Source organism: Gymnoscopelus microlampas (genome assembly GCF_963454915.1).
Source record: "Gymnoscopelus microlampas genome assembly, chromosome: 15".
Taxonomy (NCBI): domain Eukaryota; kingdom Metazoa; phylum Chordata; class Actinopteri; order Myctophiformes; family Myctophidae; genus Gymnoscopelus; species Gymnoscopelus microlampas.
The window spans coordinates 25057111-25077811 of record NC_139952.1 but is presented as its reverse complement, the minus strand read 5'-3'; the positions used below and the strand labels follow the sequence as shown (position 1 = coordinate 25077811).

At 40.7% G+C, this 20701-nt stretch overlaps 1 protein-coding gene across 1 annotated transcript; it reads left to right on the top strand.

Annotated features, from left to right (window-relative positions):
• Window positions 1-1104: 1104 nt before the first annotated feature.
• LOC311062219 (CUB domain-containing protein 1-like) lies at window positions 1105-16623 on the top strand. Its single transcript, XM_084081090.1, has 13 exons — window positions 1105-1338; window positions 4909-5133; window positions 6034-6384; window positions 6505-6723; window positions 6956-7306; window positions 8871-9086; window positions 9327-9683; window positions 9950-10309; window positions 10742-10939; window positions 11347-11709; window positions 12037-12396; window positions 13066-13150; window positions 13658-16623. The coding sequence occupies exons 1-13, from the start codon at window positions 1272-1274 to the stop codon at window positions 14175-14177; spliced, it is 3672 nt and encodes a 1223-aa protein (XP_083937216.1). The 5' UTR covers window positions 1105-1271; the 3' UTR covers window positions 14178-16623.
• The last annotated feature ends 4078 nt before the right edge of the window (window positions 16624-20701 follow it).

Here is a 20701-nt window from a genome sequence, read left to right as displayed (position 1 = left end):
TTCAAATAGGCCTTCTATACTTTTATTATAGTTTTGAAACATTTCTACAGCTATGTTTTGAAACTGTGTGGAAAACACCATTCTCCTATATCCTCTGTTAAACTGGTTTCACCAAAAAGTTCAATGTCAACGTGTGTATATGAGTGCGTGTGCGCGCGCGAGCGCGCAATGCGTGCGTGGGCGAGCAGCATGTGTATGCGTACATGACCACACAAGTATGACTGTGAGGACACATCCGTGCATTCGTGCTGCACATTCGGGCCTCCGGCTGTTTCACTCAGGAATGCTGGCGTCATGAGGCGTGTGGAGGCAGGAGGATGCCTCTGTAATACTGACAGTATTAACCCCAATACTCCATGAAGTGACAACAAACTCCATGTAAAACAAAATGGCACTGAACGGACAGGTTTTTATAGATATTTAACTGAAAACACACCAGCCCCAAATCAATAATTGTCAAGTTTTCCCTCAGCTTTTAAGTCAAAGTTATGCCTATTGGGACATTATAGCTTATATGTGTTATGTGTGTAGCTCATTCCTTTAACATCATTAATAAACAGATGCCCTATATTAGTTCTGCAGGCTCCATCCACTCCCTTTCTCTTTTTGCGGACACAGCATGATGCAGCAGTGCCAACCATCCTTGGCATGTGACAGTGTTTATAAATAGGGCAGCCATCCAGAAGGGTGCCAACAAAGGATGACTCCTGTGTAAACCCCCCCAGTTATTTGGTATCGGCTTGGGGGCAGTCTTGCCATGTCGGCTTATAATAAGCGACTTTGGGCTTCTTTTTCAGTTAAGTTGCTTGTAAATATTGGTAGTTGCTGGTTGTGAGCTTGTAGATCGGCTATTTTCAAATGGTTAGTTTAAAGTGCTCATGTGGCCTATATGTTGCTTCTTTTGGGCTTATTTTCCAAGACCTATTTGTCTCGCAAAATCTGGCAACATCGCAGCGACCACAGGCCAGCAGCAGTGGCACAACAGGCCTAACCATTCATTGACTGTCAGGTTTCAACAGGTAACTTACCTGACAGAGTCACGCCCCCTGAGAGCCACGCCTTCCGCTCTGCCGTGCAGCTCGGCTCACATCAGGAAGTTGCAGCAGGAGGATTGCTGCTGTCAACGCCATCGTGAGCATTCAAACGGATATATTATAACTCTATGGTTCAAACGTGGGGATATTATGTTGTAATGAAAATTTGTATTTGATACCAGGCATATATAGTTTTTAAAAAAGTCTCGTAGGCTTTTATATATTGTATCTAGCAAAATGAGGTTCTCTGTGATTTGCATGTCTACACTCCTGGGAACCATGATGTTACTCTTCAACTTCTCAGGTGAGAACATATTAGTTTCTAAATAGTTTAGAAGAAGTTTGTGTTTAATAGGCCTTGTAAAAGCATTGTTTGCTTTAGACCTCTGCTGCATTATTTAAGTAAATCTATATAGGTTGACATGGCTAGACTATTTATTACATCTGTTTTAACAAGTCTGTTAATGCACTGTAATACAATTAGTAACATCATTTGCTTGGATTCAGGTTAGGCTTTGTAAAAACAGCATGGCTGTCAAAAGTCCACAATGTTTTTGTTTTTTGTTTTTTGTTTTTAACAAACATCATCTCAACCAACACCAGAGTCTAAAAGACTTGTTTGGCAATGTAATAATTTGAGTTGACAGTGATGAAAATAAAGACTGTAATGCCCTGAATGAATATAGCTGCCATGGCTTTTGGACTCTTTTTACTCAAGGATAATTTCATGGCGCTTTTAGAGGCATTATTGTCAGTTTGTCACCCCCCTATACCCCATCAATGATTGACCACCAATCTGCTGAGATATGACTTTTTACCAGCTAAACTGAAAGCAGATTTCTGATAGATTTGGTGCATATAGACCCCATAGGCTACACATTAACCTAATAACTTTCTAATAGTTTTCTGGATAACTAATAAACATTAGGGACTATTTTATTATTTCTGTATTTCTTGAACGTTAATTAGTCTACTGTCAACACTACTTCACCACAGCAACGTTTCACTGTCTGGCACTGTGACACACCCATTGTTTACAGTCACTGCCCTTGAGAACTGCATTTATGGTATAGGGAGGCTTTTCTCCATTTAATAGCAAATGCTATGATACGGTTGTGTGACATTTTCAACTTTCAAGTCACCAAGAAGTTTCTGGTGATTTCAACTGCTGCATCTTGTGTGTGAACTGAAAGGGTTCAAATGCTGAAAATGCAGTGCTTCCTGTTAAAAAATAAACAAATAATAGTACTTTGACTGGTAAGGGACATTTAGGATTTAAATGTAAATTAAACTGTCATAATCTTGTCCTATAAAGGGGATGTTTGATTCTGTCTGGAGGCTTGTGTTGCATAACTTCCTCCTAAGGTTGAATAATAGTGGAAATGTTTGACATTGCATTATATGTTTTTGCTATATATATTGACAAAACGTACATCAAAGGAGTGGGGCCCAATTATTATTATTATTATTATTAAATTGCAATCCCCAAAAATTGAAAAAAAGCAGGAGAAACATAATTTCACCAATAGCTCCACATGGAAAGAATGTATCACTCTAGCAATGATTAGGGTGATTTTAGTTCAGTACTCTGGAAGTCTGGTTCACTAAACTTTTGTGAACACAGAATTTGCATGCAAAACCAGTTACCAAGAAGTCATTATATTATTTATCAGATAAACAGTACTGTTTTACTTCCAGTTTAACAATAAAAAATGCAAACCAGTTTTGTTTTCCATCAAGAAGCAAAAGTGTTTTAGTACAATGCGACTGACTGCTGTTGCACATGTACATTTTGATGTTGATTCTGAAACAATATGCTTATATTGTGCAGCCCTACTTAGTCTTACCCTCTCTGTCCACAATGTCCTGTAAGTATAAACCAGTGGTTCTCAAACGTTTTCATGTTACGGATCCTCAAATTAATATGCATTTGGTCTTAAAATTATTACAAAAATCCCAAACAAATGAAAGAATGGCGATCTACAAGCTCACAATACATCACATTTCGTTGTGAGCTTTTAGATTGTCTATTCTTGAATAGCCAAAGTATAAAATAGGGTTAAAGTGGTTAAACTGATTTTGATGCTATAGGCCTATTAAATAATTTAGCTGGGGACCTTCTGGACCCCACTTTGAGAAGCACAGCTATAAACAAAAAACAGCCCAAAAATATGTAAATCAATGTAGCCTAAAAAACAACTGGTCCTTAGGGACCCTTGTAGTGTCTGTTTTTTAATATAATTAATTCATTACGTTCATCACCAGGTGTCCTATGTCTAATTAGTCTTAATAAAATACACACCAGGAAAATGTAATCAACTTGCTGCCAGGATAGGAAACCAGGGGTCCCTGACAATGAGGATTTGAAGGAACCTCTAATGTAAAACATGCAGTAAGTAGTCGTAATGTTTGCAAATAGCCCACTGCTTTATCATCACAGCATAAAGAGTCCACTGAAGATGGCTTCACCTGTGCCATTAATTTCCCCTTGTGCTGAATAAATAAATTATTTGGAGACCCTGTGCTAGTTTTGTGAGGGCAAACAAATCTGTTCTTCAAATTCCTTTGAAAAATGTGTTTGGTTGAACACACCAAATGAATAATATTAACTGTGAAGACTGCAGTGTAGTCCTCATGATGAAATAGAAATACTTGCTGCTACACTTAAGTTTCTGTCTAAGTGTGTGCATCAAATTAACCTCTGTGAGGACCTAAACAGGGTTGGAACCAAAAGTAAAATTTGCCCCCAGCACTATTACTGCATACAATTACAGGAAATGACTGGTAACTGTTTCAACTAAGGTTGTAAAAGGATTAGGCTACATATGTACCTAATGTGGAAGTACAGGGAACATGTATCAAGAGTCACTGAGGAGAGTCAAATATCACAGAGACGGCAGTCAGATATTCATGTTTGAAAAACAGGACAGAGGGCTTGTTCACCTCAACAACCCCCCCCCCCCCCCCCCAGCGGATGACTCAGGACTAATTCAATGAGTCTTCTGTGGTCTCTGGTCCACTGGCACTGGTACAGTGCTATAAGTGGTCACAGAGACAGGTGTGCTGGGAACCATTCTGTTTGCTTAAGCGTTGACATCGACCAGGTTCATAGGTGTATACCTTTTGTTATTAGGTGTGTATCCATGGTGCTCGGTTGATAGAGTAACACTGTAAGTGACACTTGGACACTGCTCTGCTTTGTGTGTGTACTGATGTGTCCAGCCACCTGACACCGTTTTCCTCTCTGTTGATTTGAATGTCAACTCAAGTTAACCTGAACTATCTATCTAGCCACACCATTCTCATGTGGATCCACACAATGTGATTTATACAGCGTCTAGCTGTCTTGACTGTAAAGAGGGTCTGTGTGTCTGTTTGTGTGTCTGGTGCTGATAATCTCACAAACCGCTGGACTGCTAGACTTTTATGAAACATTTCACTTTAATAAGTATAGAAACATATGTCATAGATAGCTTGCATCATGGATGACTGACATCACATGCAGTCTGAGATCCACATTGTAGTGCTATGTGTAGAGCATAGCTCTCTTTGTCTCGAGGTAACAAACATAATGGAATGGAATACTACTTCATTGTCCAATCCGGTTGGGAGAATTGTTGAATTACAGATTCACAAGAATAAAAGATTTTAAAGCTACAATCCGTAAGTTTTATGTCTCCTGACAGAGAAAGAGGTAATTGTAACAATGTTTGAACTATAATAGCCAATTCGGTGTGCTTCATATCATTTTATTGTCAACCAGTAGGTGTCCTAAAGATAATCATACTACAGATTGGTTAAAATTATATTTTATTCATAAGAATTAAGTTCTGGATTGTCGCTTTAACCTTCACCCTTTTTGCTGTTTCTTCAGAATGTCTACAGGAGACGGTGAAACTTAAGAAAGGCTTTGTGATGACTGTATCCACTACCCTGCCTGATGACCCATGCACTGTGTGCACACTCAGCGGGGTCAATAACACCCAGTCGTCTTGTCATTCCACTCTGACGGTGGCAGCTGAAGAAGAGGTCACCTTGCTCTTCAACTGCTCCCAGCCGCTTGAGAAGGCATACGCTGTCAAGGTTATTGGCAGTATAGGTGAGTTTCTCCATCCTATAATAATGTTGGAATACATTGCTCCATTGTTTGAAATCTTTAATTATTTCAGTCAGCTTCACACACTACACAGTAACATCCCATTGACCAGTGGTGGAAAAAGTATTCACATTCTTTACTTAAGTAAAAGTATCAATACTGCATGTGCATTTAATGTAGACATACTCTGTTGCAAGTAAAAGTACTCATTATGCAAAATGTCCCATTTAAAACTTTCAAATGTATACAAATCTTTTGAAAATAGCCCGTCTACAAGCTCACAGGCTACTGTACAAGCTACTAGATCACAATGCATCGCGATGCAACGCATTGTGAGCTTATATATCGGCTATTTTCAAATGGCCGAAATGTATAGGGCTGAAGTGGTTAATGTATGTCTTGTAATAATAATCAAAATCTACAAAGTAACTAGTAACTAAAGTTCAAAATAATTGTAGTGGAGTAAGTACAATATTTGCCTCAAGATGTAGTGGAGTAAAAGTAAAAGTACAGAAAATTGGAAATACTCCAGTAAAGTAAAAATACCTCAAAATTGTACTGAAGTACAGTACTTGAGTAAATGTACTTAGTTACTTTACACCACTGCCTATAATAATGTTGGAATACATTGCTCCATTGTTTGAAATCTTCAATTATTTCAGTCAGCTTCACACACTACACAGTAACATCCCATTGACTGCATTCATATGAATGCAGTTAATGTATTGCATCATGCATGTAATCAAAGGCTAAAGTTTCCCAGAATAGGTATGCTGAATTCTGAAGGTAGTAAATGAGAACATCCAGGTTGTTCTATTGATTAAATCTACCCTCTCAGCACTCAAACTGTAAAACCAGTTTGGACATTTCTTCTCTTAACCTCTCGTTTGTTTACATATTCAGAATGCACTAAAGACTCCTGCAGCCCTACTTCTGGAGAAGCTGAACCTTCCATCCTCACAGAATTCTCGCGAACCTTCACCTGGAACCTAAAATCACCTGAAAAAACTGTCTTGGGTGTGGACATCCTTGGGAAAGGAATCGAAGAAACCAAGGACCCAAATTCGTGTCCCGATGGTTTTCAGTACTCTGTAGCCCAAGACAAACGGAACGGAGATGTCTGGACTCAAGCCTACTGTATAGACGGTTCTGTGACCCATTTAGACCTGCCCAGTGAAGTTGCTGTGTCTCTACAAGTTAAACCGAAGATAGAACCACCTCCTATTGTATTCACCGTGTCTGCCAAGCCTTTGAGTGAGGACATAGTCAAACCAGATTATTATGTTTCTTTCTAGCTCAGTGAGGTTTTTATTCTTAAAGGAAGAAAGAGTGCATATACTAACTCACCCTCTCTCCCTCTCTGTCTTTCAAAAGGTCAACCAGTGGTTATAACCACTGACATGGGGACCACTGTGATAATCACTGGTGAGGCTGATGGACCAAACTGTAACGTGTGCTTAAATGAGGATTCCAACCCCACCTGCAGCTCTACGGAACTGAAAATATCAAATCCCCCAAATCCCCAGTCCTCATTGGAGTTTAGCTGCCCTCAGCCTCAAGATTCATTTAGTGTTCAAATCCAGAAGAAAATAGGTGAGGGTTGATTCAGAAATGATGAAAGCAAAATTAATGTGATTTAATATGTATTAAAATAAAGAGTAAAGAGACAACATTCACGTATTGTGGTGCATGTATTGACTAAATATATATATTTTTTTCTAAAAGAATACGGAATTACCTTTTTGTACACTTGCAATTGTTCAGCTGCTAAATGCCCTGAAATGATCAAGTGCATTAATGATAATTTCTCATTTTAAACACCCAGAATGCACCAAGACCTCCTGCAGTCCAGCTTCAGGAGACGTTCAGCCAGGTCTCTTCGTAGAATTCCCCAGAAGCCTCACATGGGAAGTCAGTTTACCAGAGAAGACAGTACTGTCGTTGGACATCCCTGGTGATGGATTAAAGGAAACTACTGAACCAGAGAAATGTGAAGATGGATACAAGTACACTGTGAGAACCACTAATAGTGAAGGAGAGGTCCAAACTAATTACTATTGCAGGAAGGGAACTATTTCTCATCTGGATCTGCTTGGCAAGACAACGGTGACAATACAAGTCCCCCAGGGTGAAGAACCAGGCTCGACTGCATTCACTGTAAAAGCAGTGCCCAAACGTAAGTCCTACAAAGCTTCATTTATACACAAGTGACCAAAATGACTTCATTAACTTAACTGAATTTTTCATTTAGAATATAACCATACATCTTTTATTAATTATTAACAATAGTTATATATTATCATCAATTATATTTCTTATATAATAACAAGACTAGGGTCTATAACGGTGTGATTTCGGTCATCTATGACGTATCTATATTGTATGGCTCCATATTTGGGAACGGTTTCAGCCCGATCTGAGCCCAATTGACTTCAATTATCAAATTAAAGTTACACATTTCAAACAATATAAGACATATGTGGATAAAGAAAATGCTTGTACTTCCTTGACCTACTTGCAGTGTGCACAAGACATTTAGCGGTGATCAGTCCAGTGGTTTGCGAGATTAGCTCTGCATAAACAGACCGATGATCCAATGATTGGTAATGATTTGAGTCTTGTATGTCATAGATGTGTAAACCTCACTAGTCACTAAAGGAGATTAAATACCTGCTGACCTGAAGTGTATTCCTGAGGTCAGATACAATGCCTATATGACTAATAACTATATGAATGTTGTAGCTTTTTTAAACTAAACATGAAAACGAGGTTATGAGACATTACTCAGTCACACAGGTAGAAGGTTGTTGTTAATAAAAACAAAGACGGGGTCTAATAAGGCATGGCTCTCTGTGGCCTGTCAAAGACGTCATCATCTACATTTATGACATCTATGATGTATGACACCTTTTGGGCAAGGTTTGAGCCCTATCCAGTATCCACCCCCCATCAACTTCCGTTATACAATTCAAGTTAAATATTTCAAAAGGCATGCTGCCAGGAAATTTGGCGCTGATGCTATAGGTCAGTCCAGTGGTTTGCGTGATTAGATTGTCTATGAATTGAATATAGGGCCTCATTGGAAACAAGACCGCAAGGACTTTTATGAACGGACCTTTTAGACAAAGTATTAGACAAAGCCCTGGACAGACAGACTCTCAGACCCATTTCAAGACTCTGGAATAGTCTGCCCATCCCCATCAGATCTGCCCAGTCCATCTGGGTTTTTAAATCCCACTAAAAACCCACTTGTTCTCCATGGCTTTTAATTGCTCTTGAGCCTACAAATTTGTTTTAACTTTGCATACATTTTCTTTGTGCGTAGATGGGCACATGTGCACATTATGCACTTGGGCCAGCTTTGGTTGTTTTAAAGGTGATTTATGAATAAAGTTTGATTTGATAGACTGCTTGCCTCCTACAGAGCCATGGCATAATAACAAGCAGTTGATACATGTGTATTCTGTTATTCTGGTATATGACCTTCATTGTATGATTTCAATAGGCACTCTTTACTATGGTAGCCAACTGCAAAATAATTCTTGAAAAATAATGATTCTTCTTATATTAGTCTTATACTGTATATACTTAAATTTAATTAATTATGGATATGGTTTCTTATGTAGGCTATGCCATCTATGACCATAAATATGAATTAATCTGGGGCCCATTGTGGACGATTAATACTATTATGTAATATTTCTGAGCTTATCTAATCTCATCCCTCTGTCTCCCTTCAGAGGGCAGAAGGATGTCTGTGATGCCTGACCCTGACACCAGAGTCACCATCAGTAGGCAGGGCAAGGAGCCACCTTGTGAAGTTTGTGTTGGTGAAGAACCCCAGCAGAAGTGCAACCCGACGTATCTGACCCTGAATGACGCTCGAAACACCTCAGTAGAGTTTGACTGTCCTCGACCACAGGACTTCTTCAGTGTATCGATCATCCGAGACATTGGTAAGAGGCTTTTAAAAACAACTGGAACATTTATTTTTCTTCAGTTTCCCGTAGCTAGTTGTATTCTTACTCTTCTATCAATGTTCTTGACTCAAAAGTTTGGATCTTACAGTACATATTGCGATATATTCCGTACTAGAAAAAAACATTGTTGATTTTTGTGCTGTATTGTTTTGGTTGATTGGTGTTATTTCAAACAGTAAAATTACTCTTCTGTTGCTTTGCCTCCCGCTCATCTAGACTGCACAGAGATCGCCTGCAGTGGTAACATTGTTCAGGCTGAGTCCTCCCTGTTCCCCGACTTCAACAGAACCTTCATCTGGGATCTGAAAGTAGTATCTAATCGGGCCTTCCAAATGGAGTTCCCAGAACCAGGAATGAAACAGATTCCCAATGGGGAGACGTGCACAGATGAGCACACGTACACCATTGTCACCTACTTACGCAGCGGACCAGCCACCATTGGAACTTTTTGTCGAAGTGGCACCATCAGTACCATCCAGGTTCGCTACAAGGGTCGTATGTCTCTACAGGTGCCGTGGGACAGGAAACTAGACCCCCTGGACTTCAAGCTGACAGTTGGGCCTGAGACCAACAGTAAGTGTTGTACCAGGTATCACTAGCTCTGGTCCTCTATGGCATTTGATTGACCTGTTAATAGATTAACGTTACTGTTCATGAAGATCTCCCCCGGCGAATGGAATAGTGTAGTCCCACTGGGATTCCCCAGCAGTGTGGGGAGAGAGTTGGTTCAGAACACAAAAGATGGGTTGCTGGTATGACTCACGTTGTTGCTATGCAGCCTCTCTGTGAACGTATCAAATTATTCAGACGTCTGTCTCTTTCTCGCTCTCTCTTACCAGTGTTGGCCATAGTTAAAGTGGATCTCCCACGGGGCGCATCAGATACTGACTTCATCACTACCAACTACCCCAGAGATTTCCCTGACAATCAACAGATGAGGTGGGACTTTGTAGTGCCTGGCATGCACAACTACACTGTGCGCTTCCTGGAGCACACCGACCCAGAATGCCTCAGTAAGGAAGTGAAGGTGGAATACGAGAAACAGGACAAGAAGGTGACCGAACTGACCCTGACGAGCCCTCAACCCGAGCACAAGCAGGGCAACTTTGACATGTCTCTGTGGAACTGTGAGACCAACCGCACATTGCAAGGTCTTACCCTGAAGTTCAGAGTGTCTGGCATGAGGAGTGGACATCCAGGTGATTTGATATTCTTTGTTCAGACTTGTTGATGGAGATTTGCTTTTTCCATATAGGTTTTGGTTGTGACATTCTGATACTGCTTCTAAAGCTTCTAAAAAGCCATTTGCTTTTATAAAGCGAATCAGATTGTGCTGAACTGATTCCCTTCATAAAATAACCAGATTTGTAAAACAAACAGTTTTAACAGTTCTAAAATGCCAGGTTAGTTATTTTGTTTTAGTATGACCTGCATGTGTCTGTATTCAAGATATAGTAGGTATAAAGTGCATTACATCATACGCAGTAATACTTATAGCCAGATCCTGGATGTTTTGGTTGTATAACACAGAAGACATTCAGTCGGGGTGCGTTACACATCAGCCAATCTGCATACATTTCTGATTTTCTGATATTTTATTCCTTAACGTTTTGTTTGTATTTTCTGTCCAGTTCTATGTACAGTAGATCTTACCAAAAGGGACGGCCTGTCCCTCCAGCTGGAGAAGGTGGGTTCAGATCCCTACTGTGAGATGAGCATTGATTCTGTTGTTAAAAAGAACATCGTTGTGGCCCCGGGCACTAAAGCCAAACTCTCCTTCCTCGACTGTCCAAATGAAGATCTACGTCTCACTGCCAGTAAAACTATCGGTACGATTGATTTATCTATTCTACAAAATGAAAGAGGACAATTAAATATACAAAAATGAACGGCTAGCTAGAACAGAAGTGCTTTGAGATCTGTGTTGAACACATCAATTGCCCTTTTCTCCCACAATTGTTGTGTAAACTGATGTATATCTTGGAGTCTCATTAACCTAACTTTCCCAATGTCCCCATGGAATTGCATCTGTTGTAATACAGTATATCTAATTCTATCTTCTTATCGAGAGCGACAATGAAAGTCCCAAATCACCATCATTAACCTTATTGGCCCTTGTTATCCCTCATTGTGGTCTTAAAATATATAGTACAGTTGAAATGATGCTCACTAGTGTTGAGTAAAGAAATGATGATGATGATGAAGCCTTCCATGTCATTGTACCTCTAATCAACAGGCTGTCAGAGTCTGGAGTCTTGCTCAGTGAGTGGCACGCCCCTCACCGTCCCCACACTAGACTCCTGTCTACCCATGCCCCTCCACAGCTTCACCTGGCACCTGAACATCCCAGAGGACAGCACAGTGGACCTGCTGCCCCCCACAGGCTCTCTCAGACAGTCCCTACCCGGACAGGAGTGTAACGGCAGCTTTTCCCTGCATGTTGCTGAGGCAGACGGATCGGCCATCGGGGATTTCTGCCCCAAGGGAATCATCAGGAAAATCCAGGTCCATGCCAACATCTCCGTCACTGCCACAGCCCAGGACTTCAGTGAGACCAGATGGCCTTTTCTTAACGTCTCCTTCAGCAAGGAAATCAGAGGTGTGAACAGTTACAGTTAATACATTGTTTTATCTTAGAGACGATGAGACATGACTTTATTAATCCCCAAAGGGAAATGTGGGCATTTCAATAACTAAACATTGAGAGAGCAGCACTAGAAGAGCAGCACTAGAAAAGTGGAATATTAATAAACATAATGATCTTAGTCCTCTTTGATAGTTATTAGAATTTGTCATTGTGTAAATGTTGTAATATCTGTAGTCATGGCTTATAAATTGTCACATGGGGGCGCTGAAGGACAGAAGGTGGAGGCTTCTGGTGGTGACAAATTTGCTACATTATAACCTAATTTCTCTGCTTTTTCAGAGAGCATAATTTACACTGTGAACCCCAAGATGTCTTCTCCAGGCCTGTTGGCCACCCCTAACTGGCCCAATGGCATGAAGCCGTTCTCTACAGTGTCCTGGATCGTCAATCTGCAGAGCCAGTACGCTGCAGAGCTGCAGTTTGTCAACGTCAGCCAGCCAAAGTGTGGTCAGAGGCACACGGGCATCAAGGTCCAAACCCTGGGCTCCAAGGAGGAGATGTTCAGCCGCAGGGAAGATGAGAAGCTGACACATGACAAGCTGCCGGTTCCAGAAAGCTTCTATCTCAACATGTCCAACTGTTTGCCAGATGAGGGCTACTTTGGAGCTGTCACCAAAGTCACCTTGCAGAAGAAGAACAGTAAGGACATGTTGTATTTTTACCATGCGTTGTTGTAAGATGTATACATCAGATAATGCAGGGTTTGAGGGGTGGACATTTTCTTAACCACTTAAGCCCTATATACTTCTTCGTACGACAAACAGTGAAGATAGCAGATCTACAAGCTCAAAACAGGTCACATGTGAACTTGTAGATGTTCTATTTTTGTTAGAATTTTACAATTTAATAATAATGTGCCCAAAATATGGATGCCTGGGGTTGTGATATCAGACAGTCTACGTTTCTCAAACGTAAATTAATTTATTTCAGTCTGACCAGTAGCATGGACGAAACATATCCCCACCACTGATAAAAATGAATGACCAAAGGGGGGATATCAAAAGCAGTGGATCCCCCCAATTCCGGCCAGCAACTCAAACCCTGGATATCTGCATTTCTGTGTATTTAACCATGACCTTTTCCTTGCAGTGAAATGCACAAGAGTTTGGGGGACTCTTACCTCTGTTCAATATAATATCATTTGTTTTTCTAATTGAAATGTGAGGAAGGGGATACCAGAGGAGAATGGAAGACGACAAAAAAAAAAAAAATTTAACCAGAATACTACCATTGGATGTCTTGAACTATTTTCTGTACAGATCACAAGACTGCTAATGTTTGTGTTTTTCTTATTTATCTATTCTGCAGACATCCTAGCCACCATTCTGGGCATCGTAGGAGCGCTTCTTCTCCTTCTGGTCATCATATTGGCTGCTGTGTGCATAGTGACAAAGTGAGTACGACTCTCTTTTAACAGACTTCTTACAGACTGTAAATCTAGCACAAGTATTGAGGCAACGTTATCATTGTTGTGAGTGGCATGCTGGCTCAGTAGGTAAAAATGTTGTCTCACATCAAGAAGGTCCTGGCTTTGAATAACTGGAACCTTTCTATATGGAGTTAGAATGTTCTCCCTGTTCACATGGGACACCTGTCAGTGCTCTTGAGCTAGGCACTGGTCTAGAGCTGGAGCTGGCTGTTCGGTGGCTGAACACTTCTCCTGATAGTTAGGATGAATTCCATGTACCGGTATGTGTTAATAAATTGATGAAGAAGGTACAGTAAGCTATGTTGGCAGCTGTTTGTTGTGGTGCAAAGACTGTATCTGCGGTCTTGGTACCACCAAAACCAAGCAAATCCTACTATCAAATCTTTTTTTTATACATCTTCTGCTCAGCTCTGGTGTTGTATAATGTCTGCTCACTCAAATAACGGCTCTTTTATTTAATCTTCTGAACAGGAAAAGGAAAGGGAAAATGAGCACAGAGAATTCTATCTACATCGGCAAGGGCAACATTTTCCGCCCAGGTGACAGGCACTTCTCCAAAACTCGTTCAGACAACGAGTCCCACATCTATACCTCCATTGACGAGACCATGGTGTATGGACATCTACTGCGGGACTCCAGTTATGTTGACAGCATGTCGGATCACTTCAAAGGGATTCAGACTGATTCGTACCAGACCTTCACTGGACCTATCGATGGAGAACTCCCCACCATAAGAGAACCAGAACCGAGGGAAAAACTTGAGACTGACTATTTCCTGGATCCTGCAGACTCTTTCATCCCGTCCCGACCCCGCACCCCCATCCCCATCGACCGGCAGGACAGCCTGGGCTTCCATGACCGCAGGATGGTGGACAATGAGCTGTACACATTCAAGAACATAGGGGACATTAACACCATCCGCCTCTCCGCAGCAGACCTAGAACCTGAGCTAGAACCAATGGCTGACATGATAATAGAGGATTCTGTATAGCACGGTGATGCTGTGACCGTGTGATCATACTGCTGTTACAGACTACTTGCGACAACTCTGGGCTTCCCAAGGGCACACATGTGATGGAGGAATGTGACAGAACATTGCATTAACCATATGAACCCTAGCGTTTCTATTCTGGGGTGAACATTCGCAGAAAATAGCCAATCTACAAGCTCAAAACATGACACAAAGCATTTTGAGCTTTGGTGTAGATAGGGTAAAAAGGAGGGGACCAGGAACAGACCCCTGGGGGACCCTGGTCAACTAAGTATAATAGGGGTTAAGTGGTTTATTACACTCAGGGAATCTGGGACGTGGTCACTAACTGAACTTGAAGTGACTCAGTCACTTTTAGAAATAGCATCAGATTAGATTTTTTTTAAATTGTTTCTTCATCTAAATGTTTTATTATGGCTCTACAGAAGTGCATTCCCTACCAAAATTCATGCTTCCAATGAAACTGAAAAAGGAGCATTTTTCCCCCAAGACATTTTCATTCTCATTCTCCTGCATTTATTTGATGTGCTTCTATGTTTTCCAAATTAGGGGTACACGTGTTATTATGTTATGGTAATTGTTACTTGAAAGCAACTTTTATCATTCTCTCAACATTGCCATAGAGAATTCAATTGTTTTATTTGAATTTTGTTTGTAAGTAAGAGCAAGCCACTGATTCTAGGGTTTGCTATGACATTTAAAGAAAATGCATTTTAGGACCTTTGCTCAATGTATATGTGTTAACCGTTTACATAGTTTTGTTTTTGTGTAAATAACCCCCTTTTTATTCCCTCTTTTTTTCCCAATAAATTCTGTCAAATTTGGTTGACAAAGAAATCACTTAAAGTTGACAAAACTGTCATCTCACACTGGCCTATGACCTGTTGTGTTATCCCTTAGTTTACCTTAAACCATAGTGACCTTTATGAATTATGGACGGTGAGCTTGACATCAACCACAGGAACTTAAACACTGAAAACATTGAGGGTGTGTACAATCCAATCGTTTACTGTGGAACGTTTTTTATTGTTTACTGTGGAACGTTTTTTATTGTTAACAGCCAAGGCAGAAGCCAAGTTGACAGAATAACACCTATGAGAGACCTCATAATTGTTTTTTATGTATTTTAAACTACAGCTGTATTCTCCTTTCAATATGTCTCAGTTTCTGCAGAATTGTGGTTTACAAAACGACAAACTTCCATGGTTAATTGACTGTATTTTTCAGGCTAGACAACATGTCAAAATAAAAGCTGACAAGGCTCGCAGTCTGAAATAATCTTTGGTGTAAGGAATGCAGCAAGTTGAGATCTTTATCAATCTAATGATTTATTGAACCTTGCACCAATTTGGCAAGGCATAGCAGAAGAGAAGTTTGTCATGGCAAGACTTAATTTAAACCAGTGTTTCTTAAAATGTGGTTCATGACTCAAAGAAAGTGCCATGGCACTATTTTACGAAGGGCCCTCCCCATGGGGAAGAATAAATCCCCCATCTCTGAGTTTAATGTGATTTTAGAAATAAGAAACAACCAATTTCATTGTATTTTATATCACTCTTTCTATACATTACCCAGAGGTCAGTGATGCTACTGCAAGTGACCTCTGTCCCCGCCTGTTTTGTTTGAATTGTTTTTCAAAACTATGTTCTAACCAGGATTTTCTGTAACCACAAGAATGTACCAGACATGTTACAACTACTGAATACTTGATGTTCACATCAGGTGTAAGGCCATGTAGTCATGTTTACAGGGAGGGGTTTTGTGGCCTTGCATTCTATAAATATACAATTTAAATTTTGATCCATCACTAGATTTGGGACGACTTGTACTTGTTTTCATTGTTGAGTTTGAGTTTAAAAGCTGTTCTAAAAGCAGACTGAAGCCTTCTCCTCACGACAATTCTCATCAAACCACTTCCCACCAACGGCCCCCGAGAGCAAAGCACAGTTCTGGGACTTTCCCCGATCAGGCTGAGGGGCCCAGTAGTTGGAAGTGGAGCTGGGTGCAGCTGGGTGCATCCTCCATGTACATACATGACCTTCCCCAAGACAGGAGTGGTAGCACCTCCCCTCTGGAACAGTTCCAGAAACCCTTGGTTTGAACCATCTGTGGATGTCGGCATCAAATGTGAAAAGAATGTTGTAGTACCTCAGTCCCCATTCGCCTCCCCATATGTAGACAATATCTTCTATGAGCACAGCTGTGTGGTCCCATTTAAGTGAAAACACATTGCACACCATAACCACCGTGAATCACTGTTGACAACTAGTCTTCAGGTGAAGTATTTAGACTGGTTTTCCAAGGTCAGGGTCAAGGTTAAGCAGAAGCTGTGGAGCATGTTGTACACCTTCAGTGCTGACGATAGATACTGCATTCATGATGAGGCCGACATCACCATGATTTTGACATTGACATGTTATTATGAATACCAGTTATTGTGTAATGTTAATGAGGTTTCACAAAAATAAATCATGAATAAAGTGAACCATGAATGTTCATCAAGTTGTTTCCATTTGTTTTCCCAGAGGTCAAATTTAACCTTGACCTGGCCTTTAACATGTGAGATTGACCTGGTATTAAAAAAATGACATCAGGAATGGATTCTAAACATATGAAAACCATTAAAAAAAATAGGTATATCACAGAGGTATTCTAGGACAAGCTGATCAAAAGTTAAGCCAGGTGTTTAGTGGCCATTTTGGATATTTTCTTACACACTTGCACTATATTCTGTTTATTGAATTTCATAATACATTTCCTTAGAATCTATGCATGTAAACATGGTTTTAAATCTTTAGGTCATTTATAAAGGAAGCCTTTGTGAAAGAGAGGGTCAATAATAAGAGAACCATCAGTTTGAAGTAGTAGTAGTATACAGCACTAGGGCTGTATGTAGGTATACAAAAATCACTATGAGAATTATTCCCCCAGATGACACCATATTTGTCATCAGTGACTCGTCAGTGACAACAGGAGAACTATGCAATGTAGAAATACCGTTACAAGTAAAAGTCAGGAATTTGAAATTTACTTGAGTAAAATTACAAAAGTATTGGCATCAAAATGTACTTAAAGTAGTTTCTGCAAAGACAAACAGACTTTTAGACTTTTAGATTTTTAGAAAAAGACTTTTATTTTTTTATCTTCTCCTGGGCCTGGAGGCTTAGCCCTGGTTAAAGACTCCCTGCCTGGAAAAGATGGATAGATGGGTTAATCATAGATGATTATATAAGAACATGGCCTGGTGTTCCTGATCAGATATAAAATTGCAGATAAACCGCTCACAAAATGTAAGGAAACTTGAATTTGGGCCATTATATCTCCCTTTTACTAATACCAATCAGTAAAGTGTTGTATATCATTTTTATCGGTGATTAGTCACCTTTACAACAAGGTACAGCTTGTAAGCATCGGGCATTCATGGAATGAGCAACACAGGCAAACGTGTGGGTAGCGCCGAGCAAAAATGTGCCAAAATCACCCAATATGCTTTTGCTGGTAATCACTCTTGTTTTGAGCGACCTGCCAGCACACACCAGCTGAGAGGTGGGTTCTGCAACTTTACGTTCTGCAACATGGGTTCTACAACTTTGTTGAGTTTGTGTATGCTCCAAGCAGTAACACTGCCCCCATAGAAAGATGCCACATTTGTCCCTTCAGGATAAGGCCCGTGCATTAGGGCAAGTGAAGCTGGTATTCCGTTACGCAGATTACGCATTATTTGACAGCCCTGGTACCATTTGCAGGCAGGTGTGTGCCAGTCAAAGGTGTGTGACTGGCACCTGAGCATGGGCCCTGCAACTTTGGCATCTGTCTTTGGTACCGTTGTGCATATCTTGCCTGTAAATCTATGGTTCCTCAGTGAAGCAAGGGGTCTGGGTTGTTGTCTTCCTTGTTGACTTCACCAGTCTCACAGAACTTAGTCCTAAGTTTGGAAATGGTACCAGCGGGGCTAACACCAAATAATGATGTCACTCTGCATAACGGAACACCAGCTTCACTTGCCCTGTTGCACGGGCCTTATCCTGACAAAAGTGGCATCTTTCCATGGGGGCAGTGTTGCTGCTTGGAGCATACACAAACTCAACAAAGTTGCAGAACCCATGTTCAGGTGCCAGTCACTCACCTGTGAGGCAGTCACACACCTGAAGCCCATTGAATGTCATGAATGTCACGACATTGAATGTCAGCAGAAAAGTCTAACAGGCCATTTTGGCACATTTTTGCTCGGCGCTACCCACACGTTTGCCTGTGTTGCTCATTCCATGAATGCCAGATGCTTACAAGCTGTACCTTGTTGTAAAGGTGACTAATCACCGATAAAAATGATATATAACACTTATACTGATTGGTATTAGTAAAGGGGAGATATAATGGCCCAAATTCAAGTTTCCTTACATTTTGTGAGCGGTTTATATATTATTCAATGAATACAAGAACACAAGATAATGACTTACTTTTTCACATTTTAATGGGGAGGACCCCAATCTGTCCCCATAGGACCGGTGGTGGGGGTTGGACTGGGGCGGCGGGCCCTGCTGCTCCCAGTACTGGGGCTGCCACTGGTATGGCCACTGGGATGCCGCCGGCTGGGGGCACTACGGCTGGGGGCACCACAGCTGGGGGCACCCCTACGGCTAGTGCGGGGGGTGGGGGGGGTGGGGGGGGTGGGGGGGGTACGGGTATGGGTTGGGCCTGAAAAAGTGTTAAAAGGTGTTGAAAAAAAGCATAAGTATATGCATGCCAAGTATTAACAACGAACGAGACAATGACAAGTTCTGTTATAGCATGGTGTACGGTTGAGAAATCATTCAATGTTAGTGTAGTGTACAACTTACCCATATCAGTCCCATATCCAAGGGGGTGGGGCCCACGCCAAACGCATCTGAGAGATAATTTAGAGAAAGATTAATAATGATTGAACTATATGTTGGAATTACATACAGGTTTTCTGGCATGGAAAATTACTCCTCTGTGTTTAATTAACTATACAATAAGCAATATTCACATTTAGATATTCTGTTCAATTGATTGGCTTGGTCCTTGAAGGGGTTCCAGGGGGTCCCCAGCCAAATTAATAATTAGGAACCAAATTGACCCTTATATGTCTGTAACTCTGAGAGTGTACAAATGGAACCAAATGGACCCTAATGGGTCCATTTGGACAGTGTACAGTGTACAGTGTACAAATGGAACCAAATGGAATGGGTCCATTTGGTTCCATTTGTACACTCTCAGAGTTAAATGAACACTGATAATGATTGATTGATTGATTGATGTACTTTATTTAGTAAGTAAGACATGAGAACAACACATGATGGAAGTATACAAATTCACAATACAAGGTCTACTAAACTGGAAGACTCATTAAGCACTGAGCTTGTTTAAGATGAGATTCCCATGCACACAAATCATGATGACATATTAGAGACAGACAGATTGAGATAGACACACTACTATACAGAACGTCATACAATCAGCTTACAGGTTACTGGTATGAAGAATGAAAAATATGTACATAAGAAAAAAACGGGGAGGGGGGGGGGCGGTAGGTTAAGACTTAGACAGTCGAATTGCAGCCTCCTGAAGGTGTATCTTTAGGGCAGTTTTGAAAGTGAGTAGGGTTTTTACACTCCTTTACTCCTTTTGGTAGGGCATTCCACATTTTTGATGAATAGCATGAGAACGAGTTCATTCCCTTTGTTGAGACAAATCTGGGTTGAACATGATTTTTTTTACATTTAGCCTACAGCTCACATGTACATACATAAACGTTGAGATTTCAAATATAAAGTGCTTAGCCACGAGCCATGGATGTTACAATGGTGTATAATGTTGGCAAAAAGCATTTTAATTCGATCACCGCCTTTTTTTTGTGTGCAATCCTTACTTCCTTGTATAGGCCTAGTAGCCTACTGTTACCATGTCTTTCTAAATAAAGTATTCAATCAATCAATGGGTCGGGTCAACGTGTAACATCGGTACAGTATTTGACAGTACAGTACTTGAGTAAATGTACTCAGTTACTTTCCACGACGGCATCTGTTACAGTACTTGAGTTGAGTACATGTACTTAGTTACGTTACACCAGTGCTTTCAGACCGGTTATAAGTAGGCTATAACTTATTATACAAGTAAGGTGGTAAAATGTTATAATTATCAAATCTAGAAAACAATAACACATACTGCGAGCTCCCCCCGCTCCGCGGATTCGACCACCCGGGCCAGTTCCAGCCATTTTTGATCTTTTGAATCTGAAAAACATAAACATTCAGTATAAAACATTACTTTAATAGTTGTAATTAAGCTATTAATTCAATTAAAATGATACTGACTAACATTATGGACATGACGCAAGGCTTACCGTACGCACGTACTTTATGCGGCCTCTCGCCACTGATTTGATGACAGACTGAACTCTAGCAGTTCTTCACCATGAACCTCATGGATTGAACAAGCAGTCACGTGTTATGGCGTTTGAAGGCTATTCATACAGGTAGCAAGCACGGACAATTTTGTGTGTT